At 37.5% G+C, this 22,459-nt stretch overlaps 2 protein-coding genes across 2 annotated transcripts; one reads left to right on the top strand and one right to left on the bottom strand.

Annotated features, from left to right (window-relative positions):
• The first annotated feature begins 267 nt into the window (after positions 1-267).
• On the top strand, positions 268-1,810 carry LOC104083988 (ankyrin repeat domain-containing protein 34B-like). The gene is given in 2 exon segments (XM_009587670.1): positions 268-1,406; positions 1,408-1,810. Coding segments are annotated over 2 exon segments (1,542 nt in total).
• Positions 1,811-13,191: 11,381 nt separating this feature from the next.
• FAM151B (family with sequence similarity 151, member B) lies at positions 13,192-21,862 on the bottom strand. The gene is made up of 4 exons (XM_009587669.1): positions 21,705-21,862; positions 17,863-18,080; positions 15,535-15,670; positions 13,192-13,342 (listed from the first exon to the last, which is right to left on the bottom strand). Exons 1-4 carry the CDS (start codon positions 21,857-21,859, stop codon positions 13,192-13,194), a joined length of 660 nt encoding a protein of 219 aa, XP_009585964.1. The 5' UTR covers positions 21,860-21,862.
• Positions 21,863-22,459: the final 597 nt, after the last annotated feature.

Genomic DNA, 22,459 nt, shown 5'->3' with positions numbered 1-22,459 from the left:
TAAGCATCTATAAATGTTATCATTATATCCAAATATTATTTTAAATATTTAATGCATTTCTTGACATCTAGGAGGTGGGAATACCTTTTTTTTTTTGCTTATCTTCAGACTTTTTTCACAAAGTACTGGGTATTTACAGGAGCAATTCATACAGTTAAATCCTCTTTTTTCTTTTTTTCCTTTTTTTTTTGGGGGGGGGCTCTTTACTTTCTCTGAAAACCAGGTGTTCTTTGCAGCCACTAGCAAGGTCTAAGTAAGGCAAGTGCAATGTCCAAGATGGTAGAGCTGCCAGCAGAGGGGAATTCCCTGATAAGAGCCGTCTATCAAAGCCGCCTTCGCCTCACCAGACTGTTACTAGAGGGTGGCGCCTACATCAACGAGAGCAATGACAGAGGTGAAACCCCTTTAATGATTGCTTGTAGGACAAAACATGTGGACTCCCAGAGTGTCAGCAAGGTGAAAATGGTTAAATACCTCCTGGAAAACAAGGCTGATCCAAATACACAGGACAAATCTGGAAAGACAGCCTTGATGCACGCTTGTCTGGAAAAAGCAGGCCCTGAAGTGGTATCTCTGCTCCTGAAAAGTGGAGCTGACCCAAGCCTGCAAGATCACTCTAACTGTTCTGCACTTGTGTATGCAATAAACTCTGAAGACAAAGAGACCCTGAAAGTTCTTCTTAATGCCTGCAGGGCGCGAGGGAAAGAAGTCATCATCATCACAACGGACAAGTCCCTGTTGGGGAGGCAGAAAACGAAGCAGTACTTAAATGTGCCTCCTGCAGACCTCGAGGAATGCCATTCCCCAACTGCTTGCACTTCCCCTTCAGAAATAGAACTGAAAACATCTCCATCCCCACTTTCAAGTTCAGATGAAACTAAAAAAGCACTCTTCAGCTTTAAAGAGCTGGATCATCCAAAAAGTGTGGACAACTCATCTCAAACAGTTTCACCGACGAGAAAATCCAGCTCAACAAAAGTAGGGTCCAAGCTGGCACAAGTGCAGCGGCTACAGTCTGAGCCTTGGATAAAGAGCTCTCCATCACTGTTCCATCAGAATAAAATTGCCTCTTTACAAGAAGAACTTCAGGATATTACTCCAGAAGAAGAGCTCTCTTTTAAAATCAATGGCCTTGCCTTATCAAAGAGATTTATCACCAGGCACCAAAGTATTGACATAAAAGACACTGCTCATTTATTGAAAACCTTTGATCAAACTGGATCAAGGAAATTATCGTATGATGACATAAACTCTCAGAGTCCTTATGTTGAAGAGAAACATAACGCCAGTGGGGTTCCTAAGGATGCCAGTTCAGGACAAATCAGCTTTATTTCAAACCTCAGCAGTATTATCCAGAAAAGAAATTTAGGAGCAAATCACTACAGCTCTGATTCTCAGTTAACTATTTTCTGCTGCTGCAGAAGACAGTAAGTCAGTGATAGGAAAGAAGAAGATTCTTTCTCCATCTCTCTCTTTGTTATCAAGTTCTAGAGAAGTACTGGAGAACATGCCTCCTGTTCCCCTGAGCAGGCGAAATCAAGCTTTTCTAGAAAGACGGGGTTCAGGAGCCTTGTTGTTGGATCATACTGCTCAGACAAGACCAGGTTTTCTTCCACCACTGAATATGAATCCTCAGCCCCCAATTCCAGATATTACTTTCATAAACAGGGTTTCTGGGATGATTTCTTGTGGACAAAAACACTTACTACCAGCAGCACCTGCTTTCCCTAGAGAAATCAAAACCACGAAAATGCTACAAAGGCGGCAGTCATTACAGACTGAGCAGATTAAGCAATTAGTAAATTTTTAACGGGATTAAAGGGTTACAAAATCTTTACAATATGTACATATTCTCTGCACTGTCTGCTTGTAATGATATATATCACAAGATAGCAGGTCTATGATGCGAGGCGCTCTGCTTTGGAACGAGTTAAATAGCTTAGAGACAACATGAAAAGCTATGCTTAACTAATGATGCTGCTTTCTGCAAACTGAGGAATATTTATTATACTGTTTTCATCATGTTTTCAACTTCAGCACTGAAATCTTGCCTGTGACAGGCTGAACCTGCAAAGGGTCTTAGGCACTGCAGGTCTCATTTTATGTTGGAAATATTATCCCTCCAGGGTTTCCCCAAACGTGAACTCTTTCTCCCCCAGAAAGGTGGTACATGTGGAATTTGGGAACTCAAAACGTTTGATTGTGATGCTGGACATCAGTCTGACTCCGACCAAGTTGAGCAATACCCAGAAATCCCAGGCACAGCCAGTGTGCACAAAGGGTGAGCAGTGGCAAGCGTACATAGGCAGCTTCAGTGGCTTTACTGCACGTAAACGGACAACACACAGAGTAAATAAAATTCATGTTGCAGAGCTGTGTCGCATGCATAGCTACGGCCAGGAAATCCCAGCTAAAGACTGGGAGCCTGCTTTAGATGCCTTATTGCCCACTGGAAGTCAGTCTGGTGTGCAGAGCACTGGAGAACTCGAGTTCAGCACGTGATGTCTGGGAGAGTCAAGAAGCCAGCACAGCGAGCAAGGAGTCCTGAATAATCGCATGTAAAATGACCAAACCCTGTTCGCACTGTCAATTAGGCATGTCAGCCAGCTTGGGCTTCTCAAGCTATTGGATTGCTGGAATCTGCTCATTTAAAAAGAGGAAGGGTGGGGGAAGGCAGAGGCTGTATTTAAACTAGGGTCCATTACTTTCTGTAGTTCCAGACTCTCAAAAAAACAGATCTCCAGATCACGCAGGAGCTCCTTCTCCCCAGTCACAGGCCTGGGTTTCTTTTCAAGACAGGATACAGATGGTGGGACACATCCAGATGTCTTGATCAGCGAGGATACTTCACACACATGCCTGGGAGCAAGGAAGAGCTCTGTCCTCCTGCTCAGACCGACCTGAAAAAACATCCGACAGCTACGATACTCACCTGGGAGATGGACGTCCTCATTTTGCCTAATTTGAAGCAGAGGACTGAATTTCTTATAGATGAGAAACACTCCTTTGTGTCAAAGCTATTGCATATTTTTAAGTATCTCTAAAATCTATTTTTCTTTCCCGTTTAGTGTTCAGCGATTCCAAACATCTACTTTGTCTTTGTGCATATTCCATAGATGCTTGATTTCTGGTATTGCATTTAGCATTTTATATTTCATTTCATCTTCTAAAGGCTGAGAAATATTGAGCGTGTTGTGTTTTGTCATAATTTACAGAAATGAACTGTATTGAAATTGTGCCTGTATAATGTGAATTTCTGTATTTGGAGATACTTTTTTTGGGTACTACCTGCCTTCTTGCAGTCAAAATTCACCCAGTCTGACATTGCGTAACAAAGAACTGAATGTTATTTAGCTTTGCCCTTAGTATAAGACAATTTCAAGTGGATGATAAACATACAGTCTCTGTAAATACCTTTTTATGTAAAAATATAAAAATGTCCAAAAGTTCATAATATGCTTATTTTGAAGAAGGCAACATTTGACATCTGGAAAGTAAAGGAGTATGGTTTACATCTCTACACAACAGAGTTGTATATCAAGCGCTGATCTGAAACTACAACTTTAAATCTTGAAATCAATTTTGCGACAAAATCTCTCCAGTCTCTAGTGATGACCGCTAGAAAGCAGATGATTTTACAGAAGCTCTCAAAGGTAGCTAGAATAAGCAAAGATGCAAATCTGTATCGCCATTGTCAAAATTAATCTTTCCCCACAAAATACAGGTCTTGAAAGCCGTGGTGTCCTTTGCCCCCCTCCAGTCACAGCTCTGCTAATGTGGGATGCGTAGCATTCTGGTGACAGCTGGGAAGGCTCACCGTGCTATCGCATTTGACTTACTCGTTACGCAGAGATGATGGTCATGCTTGTTTAGTTTCTCACCTCTCAAGAGCAATCAGTACCAGTCACAAAAAAACAGTACCAGTCACAAATATTTAGTTATTTTTTTTAATTAGAGATGGACTATTCATCCACTGAAAGATTCTTGGTCATTTATGGATTGGCTGGCAAACTCCAGTCTCTGCACATACACAAAAAAGAAGTGTTCACTACGTTAAAAAAAAAAAACAAAACACAACACCTGAGTTTGGATATTAAGCATCCAAAAATGAGAAAGTTACAAAAGTGAAGTTATGTACATTTTAAGAGCTATTAAATACTGGTGGAAATACGGTGAAGGTGATGGAGGATTTGGTTCCATTCAGGTTCTGCCTTTTACTTCAGGAGATGTTGCTGGATCAGCATCTGCATATACCACAAACAAGGATTACACAGAAATCTTTTTATGGCAGAGAAATTATGTGGAACAATGTATGTCAATATTCAGTTATTAATTGCGTACAAATTGGTCCCTACAAACACCGCATACAGACACAATATACTTTTCAAATGCTTTTATGATATTATAAATGGGAAAGGCAATTTGTAGCCTGTTCATCTCATAATGAAGTTAAATATTTGAAGCTAAAAATACACATTTAAAAAAACACGAATTGTTTTGTAGAAAAAATCAACTAACAGATCAGATGTTCTAGCTGGTATTTTTGCTGAAGATATAAAGCCCGATTTCTGCTGTATTGATTTTAAAATTAATTGGAAAATGACATATACATGTATGGGATTACTGCTTCCTCAGCTGAAACAGTAATTTTTTTACAAAGTGCTCAGACAATGGAGGAAAATGGCAAATGTCTTGAGAAGTGAAGTTCTTCTGTAGTGTTGACAGTATTTTGTGCTTAATTTTGATGCAGAAGTAATGTGAAAGGTTAATGTTTAATTAATGTTTACTGTTGCATCAATGTTACAAGTGACCTTCAAAGGAGTAACAATTCAGTTTTGTTCTCTTGATGTTGTTATGATGCATAAATAAAAGATTTTTTTTTTCCCCCATTCAGGGAATATGGAAATAGACACATCTTTTTATTCACCACTTAGGAGATGCTGAGTCACTACCAAAGGTACTCACTCGTAAGTGTTTCTCAGGCTGTCTCTATACAGGAAAATTGGAACAGTTAATTGGATTTAATCCAACATAGCTAAATTTGTACGAAGTATTGTGTGAGAGAGGCTCTTTCAGCCTGTTGATAGCTTACTGTGGTTCCACTTCAGTGGAGATACACTTCTGCCATCTTTGAAGTCTTAATCCTCGTCATTTTCCAGTCACCCATAATGTCTTTTAAGCAAAGAATGGGAAGCAAAACCTGAATGTATAATGATAATTTCCCCCCCCCTCCCGCCCGGAACATAAAAGTTTGCAAACAACAAAATACTTTCCAGGTGTTCTTTATGCATCTTGATAAAGAAAACACTACAAGCTGAAACTTTTTTCTTGCTAGTTTTCTTCTAAGAGCTGTGGCTTCCCATCCAGAGAGAACCATCTGGGCTAGTTCTCGCGCATTACAGTGAAAAATTAGTGAAGCTCATCGACTCTAACTTGTAGAAAGATTAATGACATAAATCCTTAAACATTCATACTTTAAACTGTATCAAATGGAAGTGGCGTTTCTGTGAGAAAGCATTTCTGTCAACACATGCTACAGCTTTCAGTAAAATACACTACGTATGAGATTATTGATTTTACATCTACATGATAAGTTTAGAAAGGTGAAAAATATTTTTTTACTTCTGGTTTTCATTTTCTCTGCAAAATGCTGTGAAACCATACAATGAAAGTAACTTCTAGACAAATAGTGGTGGCCTCACAAAAAAGAGCTATCATCTAAAAAACTTCATATTTTGGTTTAAGAAATTTAGTAACAGTAAGTCACTACACAAGAAGGCTGTAAAAAAGCAGTTTTCAACGTTGTGTTTAAGGCATGGTGTTCAAATTACAGTTTTCAAAATACCCTTCGCTGCGCTCTTTCTTCGTTTTTGCTTTAAGGAGAAAGGCATTTGGAGTTGCTTTGTTTTGATTTTTGTCTTTTACAATTATGCAGCACTTCCAAAAGAATATTGCCATAATTTGATGCAGCTACACAAGGAAAATAGTAAACTAAACCAGTCATTAAATTCCTCTTTTTCTCCCTCATCAATCCTTAATAAGACCTTCATCTTTCTGCATCTGTTTTGCAGTACAACTAATTAATTTTCCAACTAAAATCAGGTATTTATAAATAAATGGATTCTTACATTAGTAAACTATTATTCCATTAGTTGGCTATTTTGTTCATGTAACAAGAGCATGGCTCGTTGTAGAAAGATGAACATTAGTCACAACCAACCATCCTACCAAAAACATTAACACTGTATTCATAAAAGGGACAGGCTTTTTTTTTTATATTTAATGTTGAAATCCAGAATTAGAGACAAGAATGCCTGTTTTTAAAATATTTAGAAGTATTTCCGAGCCACTCATTTTCACCTTAAAGTGTAACTGGCACTGCAATACCTTCAAGGAGATCAGGTTTGATAAGGATACATCTTAAGGAAACTCGGGGTTTTTTTTTCAGAGTGAAAGGGATAAAATTTTTTTGACTAATTGTCCTGATAAAATACCCAGCTATTAATCCTTTTTAAAAGACAATAGGTCTTCTTGTCCTTTAAACAAGTTAACCTTATTTTAAAATACATATATATTTGCAAAATTCCTGCAAAATTCCTGTTCTTCAAAGGACACCTGTTATCTGAGACGGGCGTCTCGGCCGATGTCGCGTGTAGCTGGTTGAAAGCAAGCACAGATCTAGGGATGTCCTTGGCTTTAGCATTTCACACAATTAAAACCTAAGCCTCCTTCTTTTTGCTGGTACGGGACGGGCAACAGAACCTGAGGACTTCGATTAGGGACCAAGGCACTCTGCTGACATGAGCAGTTACTTTGTACGAATCCTTTACTTAAAACAAATTCCTTGCAATTATCTGCTAAAGCTCAACAAAGATGAAAGTAATAACCAAACTATAGGAATTGCAGAGGAATTACTTACAACTCCTTTTGCATCCATATAAATCCTTAAAGGTGGTATGTACTATGTAGCAGGTGAAGTGTGGCATTAAATCATAAAAAACATGTAGGCTGAAAGAAACCTCTGGAGGTCTCGTCCAACCCCCAGCTCAAAGCAGGGCTTGCTTCAGCCGTACTGCTCATCTGAACTGGGATTCAGGAAACCAAGATATCAACAGTTCAACACTTAAGGAAGCACCAGAAGACAGAGTTATCAACATGAAGTCAAACCCACTATTTTAAATTTAACCTCAAAGATGGAATTTCCTGTTCTGGCACCACATTGTAGATCTAATGTGAATTCAGAGGTTTTGTCCCAAGCAAGAAAAAAGTGAATTTATGTTCAGCCATTTAAAAAACGCACTAAGATCTTATATTGAACCGTGAAGATATTTTTTTAGAATTGTATACTGTCACATTTATTCCAAATTTCTGAAATCCAGATGCAGATGCATGCTGATGAACAGTAATTAACTCCTGTATTTTTTCCCTGAAGGCATCAGCTAGCAATTTTGAACACTTTCACAAGCTGCCATGGATGCATGAGTTACAGCCTTCTCTCTCAAAAGCTAGTCCATTTTAAAATATAAACTTGACCTGTACATAGATTTTAAAACCACAGTAATGAGAACACCTTTTTAAAACACATTTTAATTCTGCTTGGACAGATCCCCATCGAGATTATGAATTTGCATATGCAATTTTTTTCTGCTACCGCAATGAGAGGAATCACAATTAGGCAATGAAAGCAACAGCTACGATGACAGAAGGATCACTGGAAAATTCAAGGAAGCCAAGCCAAAGTATAAGGATATTAAAAAACAACATATAATTGCCCCAGAAATTCACATGTTCAAAATTCAGAAGACAATCGAGTACAATACCTTGAATTTTACTAGAAGCACAATAAAAAATAATGCTTCTTTATTATGGGTTTTTAATGCACCAATCTGCCAGAAGTTACTGCTCCTGTATAAGGGAACATGGACCTTAATGCCCCAGTGCAATTTGGAATAATTGTAGTGTGGAGTGAGTATTTTCTTCAACCTACTTCTTTTACCTACTAAAAGGGTAACAATACAATAATTACAGCAATTTGCAGTAAAAAGATGTATCAGAAGTAACAGTAGCTAGGAGGAGGTAGTAACGTCTTACTTCACTGCAAAGACATATGCCAAAACTCATTCATCAAAGCCCTAGAAGAGAAGCAAAGAACTAAAGACTAATACAACACCCTGGCTCGGATGTTTTCTAGCAGCCCTTACTTTTGCACATAGGTTAGTACAAGATTTATAGATAAAACTCTTGGTAAAACTGACAGTAAATACAAGGTAATACATGGAAGATAAGCCTAGGCATCAGGGAATCACACTGCGTAGGCAAACAGACATTCCTGCAACAAAAAATGAACAAACTAAAGAATACATGTCTGTGAGCATCAAAACACAACAACAAAAAATTGGTTTTCTTAATCACCCTTAGCAAAAATTTGGATGGTGGGCTGCAGAAGTGGGGGTTTATGTAAGCCTGGCTTTGCACAAGGACACTTGGAAGGTTCAAATACAGCTTCCTGCGGCTGTTGCACAAGCACTGCTGACATGAAAAAGATAGCATGCGCCAGGTGCTGTAATCAAATTCTTCGGTATCCAAACAAAGCACAATAAAAATCATAAGTGAAAGCTTTACAGTGCTCGGACTCAAACATTAAATAGAGTTTAATGGACAGTGCAGAAACAAATCTGTAGTAACTTTAGCAAATGGCCTGATCACAGACAGCTGGCTGATAAATAAAAGATAAAAGGCTTTAATTTGAAGGTTTTAATTGCAAAAAAGACTGGTTTTTTTTTCAGTCAGAGTAGGCCAAAACTGAGTAATTCTTCAAATGAATGCTGAAGATGAAGATGGGGAGAACTGCTTTTGAAAAATGTGTCTTTGGGGACATTTTCTTTGATTCCACAGCACATCTAAACAATACAAACCTCAGAAAATCAGCTTCTGTTTTGCTTTCGTCAGTATACTTACATGTTACTGCAGGATATTATTGAGTAGTTGTGCAGGACTAATGTCGTCAATTCTCTTCTGTAACATGTTGTTTTATCTATTTAGTAAGTTCCATGAAATTTACAGAAAAATACAAAACTTGAACTACTTGCAGTAAACTAGAAATGTTTTATTAATCAATTAACTCACCTGGACATCCTGAACAATACCTAATTTCATTAAATTTCATTAATTTCATTAAAGTCAACTAGGTTTTTCATGTAACAAGGACAATTAAGTCTAAAAACCTGGCTGAAAGATACCAACAGACATGAAGCAACACTGACAGAGAAAATGATTCCATGAAAAGATGGCAGAATTTATAGCTCCTTGTCCTGGTTTCAGCTGGGATAGGGTTAAATTTCTTGCTAGTGCTATGTTTTGGATTTAGTATGAGGAGAATGTTGATCCAGGAAGTACCGATCGCTACCTGGTTATCGGTCAGCGCGGGTGGTGAGCAATTGCATTGTGCATCACTTATTTTGTATATTTTATCATTATCATTATTATTCTCCCTTTTCTGTTTTATTAAACTGTCTTTATCTCAACTCACGAGTTTTTCTCACTCTTACCCTTCCGATTCTCTCCCCGTCCCACTGGCGGTGGGGGGGGGGGGTGTGGGCGGCTGCGGGTATTTGGCTGCCTGCCAGGTTAAACCACGGGGAGTGAGTGAGCGGCTGCGTGGTATTTGGCTGCCTGCCAGGTTAAACCACGACACTCCTAAACAAAGTTTTAAGTACACGGAATAGATCACTGATGGAAGGTAAAAAAACCCAAAAGACACCTAGAGTAATATAGAAATGCCAGAGATCCCTGTTTCCAACAGAATAACTAACTAGCTTTCATCTCACCTTTATAATCTTATTGCCAGCCCCACAGTTAACACTTCTTATTTTAGAAGGAGAGCATTTGTATGAAGGCTGGTATGAAAACAGAAAAACAAATTTGAATGAATTTATTTACGTGCAAGTCAGACTAGACTGACATAAACAACATAAACGACTTCACAGGAAACTAAGAGATTCGTGGGTGAAAAAGAATACGTACAGAAATTCAGATACACAGGACAATCCATACAGCATAAACAAATTCACCATATAGTCAAACCCTTCTATCACTGCAAGAATGCTTCATGAAATGCATTTCTAGCATTTTGTTTAATCTAGTTTTACATGTCTTGTTACCTTAATTAATTTTTCTGGTAATCCAGATCATGGATTCTTCTTTTAATTTTATCTGAATATCCCAGTTAATGTATGTGTCATATCCACATAGATTGCTCAGTGATACTTCTTCCATGATGTCTGCACCCTTAAAAATACTTCTGGCAGTTCCTGGTACTGGATTTTTACTTAATAGTTTAACCAGTTTTAACAAATCCTAATACTTCAGATGGTTATTGGTAAGTGGGAAAAAGGTTTCTAAATAACAGAAAAGTCTGCCAGTCTAGATGCAAAAAAGCCTAACCAACTGAAAGATGAAATCCCTCAAGTCAGTAAATCTAAGTGCCTGCAACAAGGAGCTGAAACAAGATCTAGGAGTCCATTCCAGTCCTAAACGTTTATATAAACTGTGGATCAAAAGGATAACGAGATACCCTTGTGTTTAAATTTATTAGAAATAAACGTATGCCCAGAAAGTATTGCTGCTTCTGAATGACCAGCAATATCTTGAAACGAAACCTAGACTAAGCCTAGAACTAGTAAAGTGTTCAGTAAGGATAATACAAAAAACGCATGGCACATTTCATTCAATAAATGAACATGGCTACAGCAATGTGTCTTCAAGCTATTTCCTTCACGTCCCTCAAAAGCACGTTCGGTATTCAGACACCTGCCGGACTCATTTTGGCTAAAGCAGCTACGTTGCATTTGATTCCAAAAGCTGGCTGATGTTCCCTAAATGCTTCTTGTTCAATGGTGTATCCCAGAAAATAAAACCCTCTGAATTATACTATTTCCTACTAGTTTATTGTATGCACTATAGATTCAAAGCAATGTCTCTTACTTTGGTTTAACTGGAGCTTTGGTCACTCATATACCCCGTTCTCCCTGAAAGGGAGTTACGTGAAAGGGTCATCATGCAGAACAGGATACCACATGATCAGATCTGCTAGCACCTCTGTTCACGCAATAGCTCCTGAACCTGTTTTAATCAAAATGATCTGGGTTAGAAAAGGATCTTTGAAGTATTTAAAATATTTTCCATAGTTATGATCAGTTAGGAAACAGTTAATCTCTCTTCCTCCCACGATATAGCGAAGTATGCAAACAAAGCTCAAAGAAACAGATGCTATAAAGAATTGAGAGGTTAAATCTCTTCAGATCAGATCACATTGTCATAGTGAACTAAAAAATAAATAATTTCTCCCAATTCATTAAAAGGAATCACACTGCCAGACTTGACCTTTTGGTGGTTACCGCCATTCACATTGCCTGATTGTGTAAATTAAATTAAGTGCTCTGTTTAACTATTCCAAGTACAACTAGATGGTTTTCTCCCTTATTTGGAAAAATATTTCCTAATTTTACCCAAGTATATCTTAGTAGAAAATAATGAAAGATCTACCCCTCAATAATGTAAAACAATTATTAGATAAACCTGGCAAAGGAACTGTAGATAACAAGGAATCTTGAATTTTAATGACTGCATGAAATCACCATATTTCAAGATTTAGGATTAATAAATATAACTAACTTTTCTATCACAGTTGTATTAATACTATTAAAAAAAGTTGTAAGAACGAAAAATTGCTGTAATTAACTCTTTAGTACTACAGCCTGTCCACTATTGTGTAAAACATCAAAGTTAAAAAAATTCGTGCATGCGAGAGGAATGGGAGAGGAGAGGAGAGCAAGAAGATGCCAGGGTAATGTCCCTTCACAGAATCAGCTTTCATTTAAAAATCAAAATCTCCTCTGTCACTGTGAAAAAAAACTTTGTAATGTTTGGCAAAAGACAACACCACACAGCTTGTGTTTCAATCTGCACAGACTTCAATATCTGTATTCGTTTTAAGGGATGCAGAAGCAAGAGAGCCAAAAAATGCTTAAAATTAAATAGGTTGGACTTTTCCTGCAAGCAATAAGGGTTGCAATGATTTCAGTTTTTCTCAAAGGGAAGTTCAACTTCTGAAAGTTTTTGAAATCATGTTCTAAGAGTTAAACAGATGCACAATCCAGGGGAATGTAGAAAATAACTGTACTATCATATAAATGCAGATTTTTTGCTGTAAGCACTAATCACTGTACAGCTATTTCATTCTTAGAGCCTCTGGCTCTCAGAAAGACTGCAGCAGAACAGTTTACAGAACTCCTGTCATGCTTAAAATTTAGTTTAAAACTCTTCAAAGAACCACCAGCACTTCTCTATCTTATAAACCACTATAGCTCTTTTAATGCTGTCTCTGATGTCTACCTCACTGTAATCCATCTTCATGCTTTATGTACATGACAGGATTATTCTTCATTTTGGGGGTTCTGTTTGCCCCAGCCCCTCCTGCAGTGCAGCTACAACTCCAGCTCAGCCTTCTCACAATCCAAGGACTATGTTGCTGACAGCTCAGAAAGCATGGAGGCAAGCCATGGTGTGGAATGCATAATGACCATGTTGCAGAGAACCTAATTAGTTTTAATTCAGTAAAAATAACCATTCTTTCTCTCTGGAATGAGTAGCATCACAGATCCCATTCTTCACATCTAGCAAACAGAATCTTCTACCAACTAGGAGTGAGAACATTATCAATTGCAATGGCATTAAAAATGGAGTGTATCAAGATCAGCTACAAAATAACCCCTTTGGGAACTGCATAGTTCTGTACTTAATACAGTCTTGACTCTTGTCCTCCCCTACAAAAAGCGAAAACAGGCTTTAGCAGAGATTGAGTGTCCCATAGACTTTGGCTTACACAAAAGCAGTTAGCAACAAATTACCTTAGTCCACAACTATCAGCTGGGGCCATTCTCCCCTTTATATGCTTGCAGGGAAGAAGTACAAGAATATTTAAGTAATGTGAGTAGCCTTTACCACACACAACTGGGTGAATGAGAGGGAACATCCATATGATGAGTAAGTAACAATTAAGAAGGCGTTAAATTTCTATTTGAGAAGCCTTTCAATTCTTTTGGTAAAGAAAATGCATTTCTCTGAAGAAGAAATCTTCATGTTTAAAGACACTAAGTATTATAAGGTCAGACATTGCCTGCTTTGTATTTACTATTCTACTCCTATGGCTTTTTTGAATTCAGAATTTCGTGGCTCTAAAATGTCATAATAAACCCTACTTTTATCAAAGTTTTCTCGGATGTAAAGCAAATCTTCTACAGAATACACATCCTCCTTTCCTGTCCAAACAGTGAGGCTATATCTGTATCAAAAAAAAAGGAAAAAAAAAGAGAGAAAGAGAAAAAAGAGAAAAAAGAATATGTTATTATCTTTAACATAAACCATGTAAGACAGAAAGACATTGCACTAATAAGCTCCTAAAAATATTCAAGACTATGGTATCTTAATTTTAGGAATGTAATTAAATACCAAAAACTTAATCTCCTTTAGATTTCAGAGTTAAGCAACCACAATTTATGAACCACCACAATTAACAGTTTTTATACGTCCCTGCCCTCCTCACCCCTCTACATCCAGGCAAGTCATCACCCTCTACCCTGCACTTGTGCTACAACCGAGAGCACTGAGAGTCTCTCCAATCTTCTTGTTACCACAGTGACTCCAAGTTACTGGGAAAAGCAATGGCTGGATCAAAATGCTACCCCAGAAACAGGCATGCTCAAACACATCCTAGTTTGCACACACAGGCACACGGAATGCTTGGTACAGACAGACTAGTCTTTAAATAAACCTCTATTTGACACAGGCAAAATAAAATTTGCAGAGGTTTATTCCCTTGCCACATTTTTTTTCCTCATTATAGAGGTAAGTCACACAATTTGGCTCTAGTCAAACTTCAAGTTCTTGCTCCTAGAGCTAAACTTGCTAGAACTTCCCAAGGAGGACTGCAAAATTTTTAAGATAGACAATCCTGCACCACCCAGAACAATTTATCTATAGCCTGGTCCTTGTGTGAACTGTTCTGCCAAATCTAGCAAGGAGTAAAATAAAAGATCTTAGGCAGATATCCAGCAAAGAAATTTACCAGACTGAGCATTTAAAGTTTGACAAAGTAATAAATAGTTACAGGCAGAGCATTAGAACAGAAAATATGAGGCAATCTCAGTCGCGGGTGATTTTCGTACTCGATGTTTTGTCATCTAAGTGATGTGTAGTGATGCCATCTGATTAACTAAGTGTACTTTCTGTACTGTATCACACACACTTTTCTCATTAATTGCACAGATTTTATGATAACTTTTCAAAAAAATTGAAAAACTTCAAAGTATCGTTTAAAGTTAAAAGCATTATCCTCCACAACCTCCACATGACAAATACTTCATTTTTGCCTTTGTTTATTAAAACTGTATTAACCTAAAATACAGGTAAATCAGAATTTAGTTGTACGTCAGCAAAACTGGCTCAGGAATTTGTGTCTTCTAATCATGCCACTAAAAAAATCAGGATTTTTATGCTAGGTAAAAGAGAAAATCCCAATATTTCAGTGGGAGTACTGCTTGTATCCAATGAGGATATATTTGAGAATGGCACAATTCACAAGACATATTCTTAACATAAAAATATTTTGAAATTAATTTCCCAGTTTAAAATGTTTAATTCTAATTTCTCTCTTGATTCTCCACTGTAAATGAGAATAACAGCACTTTATTTGTCCATCTTGTTGTTTCTAATTACTTAGAAATTTTCCAGACAAGTGACTGTCTTAAATTTTCTGTCCTGAGCTTTGACCCTTGGTTGGTGCTTAAGGAACAACTTTATTGAAGTGTAGGTAGGCAGAGTTGGTGAAAAAGATGAGTAAATGACAATATGTATGAAGCAGGTTTTATTCTCAATTACATGTAAATAATTTTTTAAATTAAATTGTTATGGGTTTGTAAGAACAATTTTTAAAAGAAAACATAAGTCAGTGTTTGGAAACCACTGAATGTATTTCAAGTACCTAAGCGAAATTAATTAGTTTCGTAACAAACTTACTGACTTCCAACCTAAAAATCACCTTTGATGTTTTTAAGTGACATTACTACAGAAAATACAAATACTGAATCCAATAAAAAGTATATATAAAATGTAAGCATTTAAATTGAATTAATTCCAAATTGCAACATCAAACTATTTAGTCTATTTAACTACATTAGTCTTATGAAATGTTTATAGTGGAACTGGATTACAAACCTACACAAGATTTAAAATTACTTATAGGTAATGAGAGGCTTTTGGAATTTTATTATTTTAAAGAAATGAATAGTGACTACTTCTGTATGACAAAACAATTTAAGAACTGAAGGAATTAAAGAACTGAAGGGATACACTAAAAGAAAAAATATTTTCAATCTAATTGGGATAAGTATGTACACATAAATGTGCTATATTTAATATGAACAAATATGTGCCTTTAAAATAAAGACAGCTAAAAATGAAGGCCCTCAAACTTACCTATCCGACTGTTGGATTAACCAACACAGCTCAGGTATTGACTGTCGTACTAATGCTGCTCTCACAGGGAAAGTTAGAGGCTGGGAAAGTGTACTGCATATCTGAGCCATTTCTTTCACCATCGTCCAGTCATAGCCTACAGTAAAGACCATTTGATTAAAAAGAATTCTTCACAAATACAATCTCTATCCAAATAGAGAGACAATGATTTATAGAATGGTTAGGTTGTATGACAGAACAAGAGCAAATAGGGGTTTTGTGAAAATCACAGAATTCTAAAATTAAATCGCCAAATGATTATAAATAAAAAATGTCATTGTCCCAGAAGAGAAAAGTAATACTAACGTGGAAAAATAAATTTATTTTGAAAATCTTTATTTCTAGTAACTGCAGTGTTATTTTACATATAGCTATAGAATGTGACATTTTTTAATGTCCAGGAAATTGTATCTTTGCCCTTTCTCTAAAAATCATTGCTACCACTGACTTCAATATGGACTAGTTTTAACTTGACAGTGACCTTTTAAAAAAAAAACATTATGAAAAATTTAGAAAAAAATTGAATGAATCCAGTAGGACTGGAGTTATACACAAATCAAGCAGGTAAAACATTTTGTGCCTAAAAATGTTAAAATCAAGCAATCTAGGACACTTGAAGTGCCTGCCGTTGAGAATTTTACAAGCACTGGAGCTATTTAAAATGGTACTTAACTGTTCTTTTATTTCTGCAGGCTATGAAAATCTTCACTTTAATAACAACAGTTAATAATTTTTTTCTCAATTACTCATATGCAATGTAGTGACTGGGAAGGCTAAAAAAGCACTAAATCTTTAAAAAAAGGTTTTGTTGGGCAAACAGCAACTTATAGTTGAAATCAGTTAAATAAGCTGTTTTTCTCATGTCTTACAGTATGTCCTTAGTTAGCATCACCATAAACTAAAATTTAGAATGGAGATAAAGTTACATTTATTAAGAAAGGTTACTCAATACATTATTTCCAATACATATTTCCAGCAACTTTTTACTGCACTGAGAATACTTTGGAGAAAGTACTGTACACAGTTTAATAAAATTACTGTATAACATACTGTCGTGGTTTAACCTGGCAGGCAGCCAAATACCACGCAGCCGCTCACTCATTCCCCCCCCCGCCCCCCGTGGGACGGGGAGAGAATTGGAAGGGTAAGAGTGAGAAAAACCCGTGAGTTGAGATAAAGAACATTTAATAAAACAGAAAAGGGAGAATAATAATGATAATGATAAAATATACAAAATAAGTGATGCACAATGCAATTGCTCACCACCCGCGCTGACCGATAACCAGGTAGCGATCGGTACTTCCTGGATCAAGACTCCCATTCATGTACTGAGCATGACGTCACATGGTATGGAATACCCCATCAGCCAGCTGAGCTGGCTGTCCTGATTATGTTCCCTCCCATCTTGTGTACCTAGCTCAGGCAGTAGGCATGGGAGCTGTCCTTGGACTAGGAGGGCACTTAGCAACAACTGAAAACATCAGTGTGTTATCAACATTCTCCTCATACTAAATCCAAAACACAGCACTAGCAAGAAATTTACCCCTATCCCAGCCGAAACCAGGACACATACAACAAAATCCTCATAACACAACACTAAATCTTGCTAACGAATAATTAGCAATTGGAACAGTGTATAATTTTGCCATCGTGGTCACAGACGATCTCAGTGGGGACTATGCTACTGCACACAAATACATGTGCACTGGAGTAAAACACGCTAACAAAGCAGCTATGAGAATTATGAGAGGAAACCTGTGAAAAGGACCCTAAAATAATGGCTAATTGGAAAATTCATTGCAAAAATTCAATTATTCAACAGAAACGAAATGTTAAAAACAATATTCACCTACAATGTGATTTCAGTTATCTACTGCAAAAGCACATTGATAGGGTTTTAAATTTCCAGCTAATCTATCTTTCTTCAGGAAACGTGCCAGATTTCGATTACCAAACCAATCCTGCTAGGATTCAGGGAGCACACTACCTGAAACAGGGCGTAAGCAATTTGTCCCCCAAAATTCCTCAATATGTACGAATGAGTTGCAGGCCAAAATACTGTTTAACAACAAAAGTATCAGTTTTTTATACAGTTCTGCTGCAACTCAAACATTGAACTAATTGCTATAAAACACTATCAAATACACATCAACAAAGAAAATAATTCTTCTTACATTCATTATTATTTTCAAACTGACCAGGTGGCATGTAACTTATTTTGAATCAATTACGAAATGATTTTGAAGAAAATAGACTACGCAGTGTATGCATTAAATTTTCTATCTTTACCTTTATTGTGTTTGTCAGGCTGCCAGCTAGTTGTCCATCCCAGTGATAATGTTACATTTGGGAAAAATGAAGTGACAGTGTCGAGGAACCCTTTTGCATCCACTACAGCATTATTTCCATTAGGTCCCGGTAGGATGTCTGCATTGATCCAAACGGGTCGCCTCAAATGCTGCTTCACATGTTCAAGAAGCTCCAAGGAAGGCCGTACGGCTTCTAGACTGTACCAATAACACATGGGTGAGATAAGACACCTCAGTCTGATTGCAGATCGGAAATGTACAGTACGTATATACATAGGTATGTTGATGAAACTCTCCCTGTAAGCCAGAGAGCAAATGCTTGAGGACCCCTTCTCCCATAAGGTGACTATGACTGCTGGTGTAAAGTAGTGTAAGCTTCTTGTCTCCCTGCTGCCCAATATGAACTGCTTCATGGCTCTTATCTTACGGCTCTTCTAACTCCTGACCTGTTAAGACTTTGATGTTATTGAACTCTCAGGAAAGGATTTTAATTAAGGAAGCCACTGCAAGCTCTAACACTTTTGTAGTGGTTGTTCCCACAGCTCAAAAGTGTGGCATAGTAGTGGCAGCATGAAGAAGTCTGCCCATCAGATGTTCATCCTACAGCTAATTATGAAGTATGAGATGTAGTCACTTGAGCAACCAATGCAGCACCACTTGTAAGCATTTAACAAAATATCTTAAGTCACATATTCTCACTGTTCTCTCAAATCAAAAGAAAAAGCATAACTAGAAGGCAAACAATAACCTTTCTCTATCCTACCAAAACTTTTGAAACAGCAGTACTGTGGAAGGAAAGGAAATGTGGAATAACGGGGAAAAGGAATGAATGCCAAGAAAATCAGTTTTTCTCTCACAGCAAATTAATTAACACTCTATATAATATTCAGGAATTTAAAATTATTATGGTCAGAGTTGTGATTTCCTTACTAATAGCAAGGGCCTGTGTTTTCTCCTGCGAGTTGTGAAAAGCTCTGAATAAGGCATCTTCTAGCTTTTCCTCAAAATCTTGCAGTGACCCGATACAGAGCTGAGCCAACAGAAAATTCTTCATGTTCTTCTGCAGGGTTAGTTTCCCTGTTCAACATCCTAAACTGGTCCCTCTGGGTGTCACAGGAGCACCAGGAAAAGGAAGGGGAAGAGAGGGCACTGCAAAGAGCAAGGAGAGGATCACAACTGCTCCAGCTTACACGGATATAAACCATGGGCTACATGCTCCACGGGTGCCTGTTTGAACAACACAGATGATGGTTAACTGTTGCCGTATCTTCCCAATTCCTAGCTGCCTATCTCCACCCTCTTACACCAGTGCTGATGCTTGCCTTAGCAGCAGCGTGTGAGATGAGGGACATAAAGTGGTAAACAACTATTCTCATTGTTTTGTAGGGGTGGTTCTGCACCAAGTTATTGCCTAACCTGGCTCACGATGAGGTCAGATGAACCGTGTCAGGATTTGCGGCCAAAAATGGGAACGGCAGCCAGCCGTTACATTAGGTTAGCTCTAGAGCCAAAAATTGTCCCCTGAGCTGCCTGCTTTGTTTTCTGTGAAAAGGCATTTTGTACATTTTAACTTTTGTACTGTTGAGCAAGTCGCATAGTGGCAGGAATTCCACTCAACGTTTTCAGTCGGTATTAGCTCAAGTCTTAGAGAAAAGCTAGTGATGGCTTGAATTAACATTATTGGCTTAAGTGTTTCTCACATTGTCTGAGGCCAGAACAGTTCACATTTTCCCATACACAAGGAATTGTCAAAGCCAGTGGAATGCTTTCCTTTTTCACAGAATCATAGAATCATTGAGGTTGGAAAAGACCTCTAAGATCATTGAGTCCAACCGTCAACCCAACACCACCATGCCCACTAAACCATGTCCCTAAGTGCCACATCTACACGTCTTTTAAATACCTCCAGGGATGGTGACTCAACCACTTCCCTGGGCCGCCTGTTCCAATGCTTTTACTACAAAGTACAAGATAATGTAAAGAGAAAAAAGCCCAAAGCAGCATCTCTTGAAATAAACAACAAAAAAAGGCCCCCAGACAGCACTGTTTTTATTGCACAGCATTTGGAAAACTCAAACATATTGCTGACTCCATGGTGAATGACTCTGGCATTTTTGAAGTGGGACTCTGAAGTAATTTTCCAGAATACATTCATTCCCGTAGATAAAGCCAGGAAATGTGATTATGTGGTCAATCAAGCTCACAGAGTAGAAATATACAAAATACTTCTTTTCAAGCACTGTTGAAGTAATCTTCAAAACTTCAGCAATGGTATCCAAAGAAATATTATCCAAAAGAACATCAAATTCTGTTATCACTCATTTGACTGTATCTGCACTGTGTGCTTGTATTTTTTAAATGCTTTTATACAATTAAACTTTTGTAATGCAACACAATTTTAAAAGCTTTTTTAAATCACTGCACTTGGCTGGAAATTCCTTGTGAAAAAATAAGAGGTAGCTGTTTTAAAATTAGTTTAAACGATAATTAAAATGAAAAAAACCAAACTCAAACAAATGCCTACTTATGTTACCCTTTCCCTTCTCCGTTCAGGCAGACATTTACAGATTCTGTAACAATAGAAGGATTTAGCCTATCTGCATCCTTTGTATTTTAATGAATTTTCACATGAAAACTGTGACTGCATTACACAGAACAGGTACAAATCACATTTTACAACTATCTAGCATTTTTTTTGCATTTCTATAGCATACTTAAGGCATTGAGGAAGATCTTTTTAATGTGGAGGTGGATTCTCCATCTGCTGTAAAAATAGACGTTGTACAGGCAAATTCAGACAAAGCTAAAACTAGGAGTTGCAGAGGTGTATGTCTGAAAATCACAGCTCACTTTGAACCCCATTTCAAACTCTTCAAGGCAGTCTCACGGGGTTTTCAGGTGTATTTTCCATTAGACAATGAAAAGCTAATGGTTAAAATTCTAAACGAACCTCTGAAAATTTAATTAATAAGTTAGGCCAAAGAGACTGAATTTACGCCAATATACAGGCACCTTACCACACAAAAAACAAGACAATTTTTTTGTATTACAAACCATGCTGAAGAAATCTAACACCGCATCATACGTGGTATGAGATCAGATATTCAAAGGAGTACACATAATTCTTGAATTGAGACATCCCCAATAGACAGTTAGTATTGGAGCTGATCAGGAAACAGAATTCCTTTCCTTTTGGGAGGGGAAAAAAAAAAGCTCTGGGAAAACAAAGATATTTATGCTGATATGGGATGACGTTTCTAAATTATGATGAACTCCAGCAAACCTGGAACAGGAGTTGGCTTTTCAGCAAGCTTTTCAGAAGCTCCTTGAAAAACCTTGACACTTTCATTCCCCTTCCCTGGTAGAGAATGAGACTAAGAAAGCTGGATGGCAACAGGAGAGACCTGTGCGCAGCCAGGCAGAGAGATCCAGGGGGTTCAGCCCCATTTGCAGCCTGGGAGCCACTGTCTGACTTCCCAGTTGGAAGGTTGTCTTTTCCAATTTCTTTGCACAAGCAGAAAACTGATAGGAGCTCTCCAGATAGGCACTATCATTTCAGTTTTCCCGATGGGAAAACTTTGCTCTATAGCAACTCAGTAACTAATTCACTGAATATAAAATCATTATTTGTAGTATTCTTGCAATGCATTTAGTAATGCTGAATCATGTTTCCTCATTTTCTCTTCGGGAAGGAATGCATTACACTGAATTGCACAGTAAGAAAAAGTTTGGTCTACCATTACCAAAACATAATTAGCACTACCTGTAAAATTGTTAATTACTAAGAACGCAAACAATATAAAAATCTTTGTCTTGAAATACCTCTTAAAATCCAGCTTGATGCCTTTATTTGTGTTAACAATCTCTTTTAGCCATTCCTGCAATGTGTTGTCACTGTCTATTTCAGGTGGATGAGCCATGATAGGTTCTCCATGTCCTCCCTTGCCACCACGAAGAAGAACATCTGCTTCTATCATGTGAACATCACCTGTTGATTTAAAAAATGAATGCTCTAACAGAAGCAAATCCAATAGTTCCAGTGTCTGCTTCAGAGTAAAAATTACAAGGCAAGTCCTTCTACACTGGACTGTGCACACTTACTCCACAAAGACCACCCAGTATGAGTTGCTGTCTGTGAACCAACAGAGATGCATTTCTGAGGGTACTTTAGTCACTAACTCTTTAGAAATCTACAAGCATGTGAAAATTAATTTGACCAAGTAATCATGATTTTTTCAAAGGAACAGCAAAATGCATATCCAAAATGTGAATCCACTCTTGCTAAATTTCAAATCTTCTCCTATTAAGACAGGGTTCCAGATGAAGCCTTTTAGAGAAAAGGGGACCAAAAGATTTTAGCACTGGCAGAGACTGAGTACTCCCCTTCTTGAAACTGACCAACCAACCTCAATTTTTTCAACCTAAAAACTTAAAAAAAAAGTCAGCCACCCAGCCACATCTGTCAGGAAAATGGTAGCTGAAACACAAGACAAGTGAGTGGAAATCTCAGGAATGCTGCAAGCTCTTGAAAACAGCTTTCTATAACAAGAAGCATCCGAGAGTCTGGGCAGTGCTAC

This window comes from Fulmarus glacialis, unplaced genomic scaffold (genome assembly GCF_000690835.1).
Source record: "Fulmarus glacialis isolate BGI_N327 unplaced genomic scaffold, ASM69083v1 scaffold37841, whole genome shotgun sequence".
Taxonomy (NCBI): Eukaryota; Metazoa; Chordata; class Aves; order Procellariiformes; family Procellariidae; genus Fulmarus; species Fulmarus glacialis.
This window is presented reverse-complemented; position numbering and strand designations above follow the sequence as displayed.

Excerpts from the sequence above, each read along its gene's own strand:
- FAM151B (XM_009587669.1), bottom strand. The coding sequence starts at position 21,859 with ATGATAGAAGCAGATGTTCTTCTTCGTGGTGGCAAGGGAGGACATGGA. Across the intron at positions 18,081-21,704 it reads ATCAAGCTGGATTTTAAGAG|TCTAGAAGCCGTACGGCCTT; the intron begins GTATTTCAAGAC and ends TTATTGGTACAG. Across the intron at positions 15,671-17,862 it reads GCCTGACAAACACAATAAAG|GCTATGACTGGACGATGGTG; the intron begins GTAAAGATAGAA and ends TCTTTACTGTAG.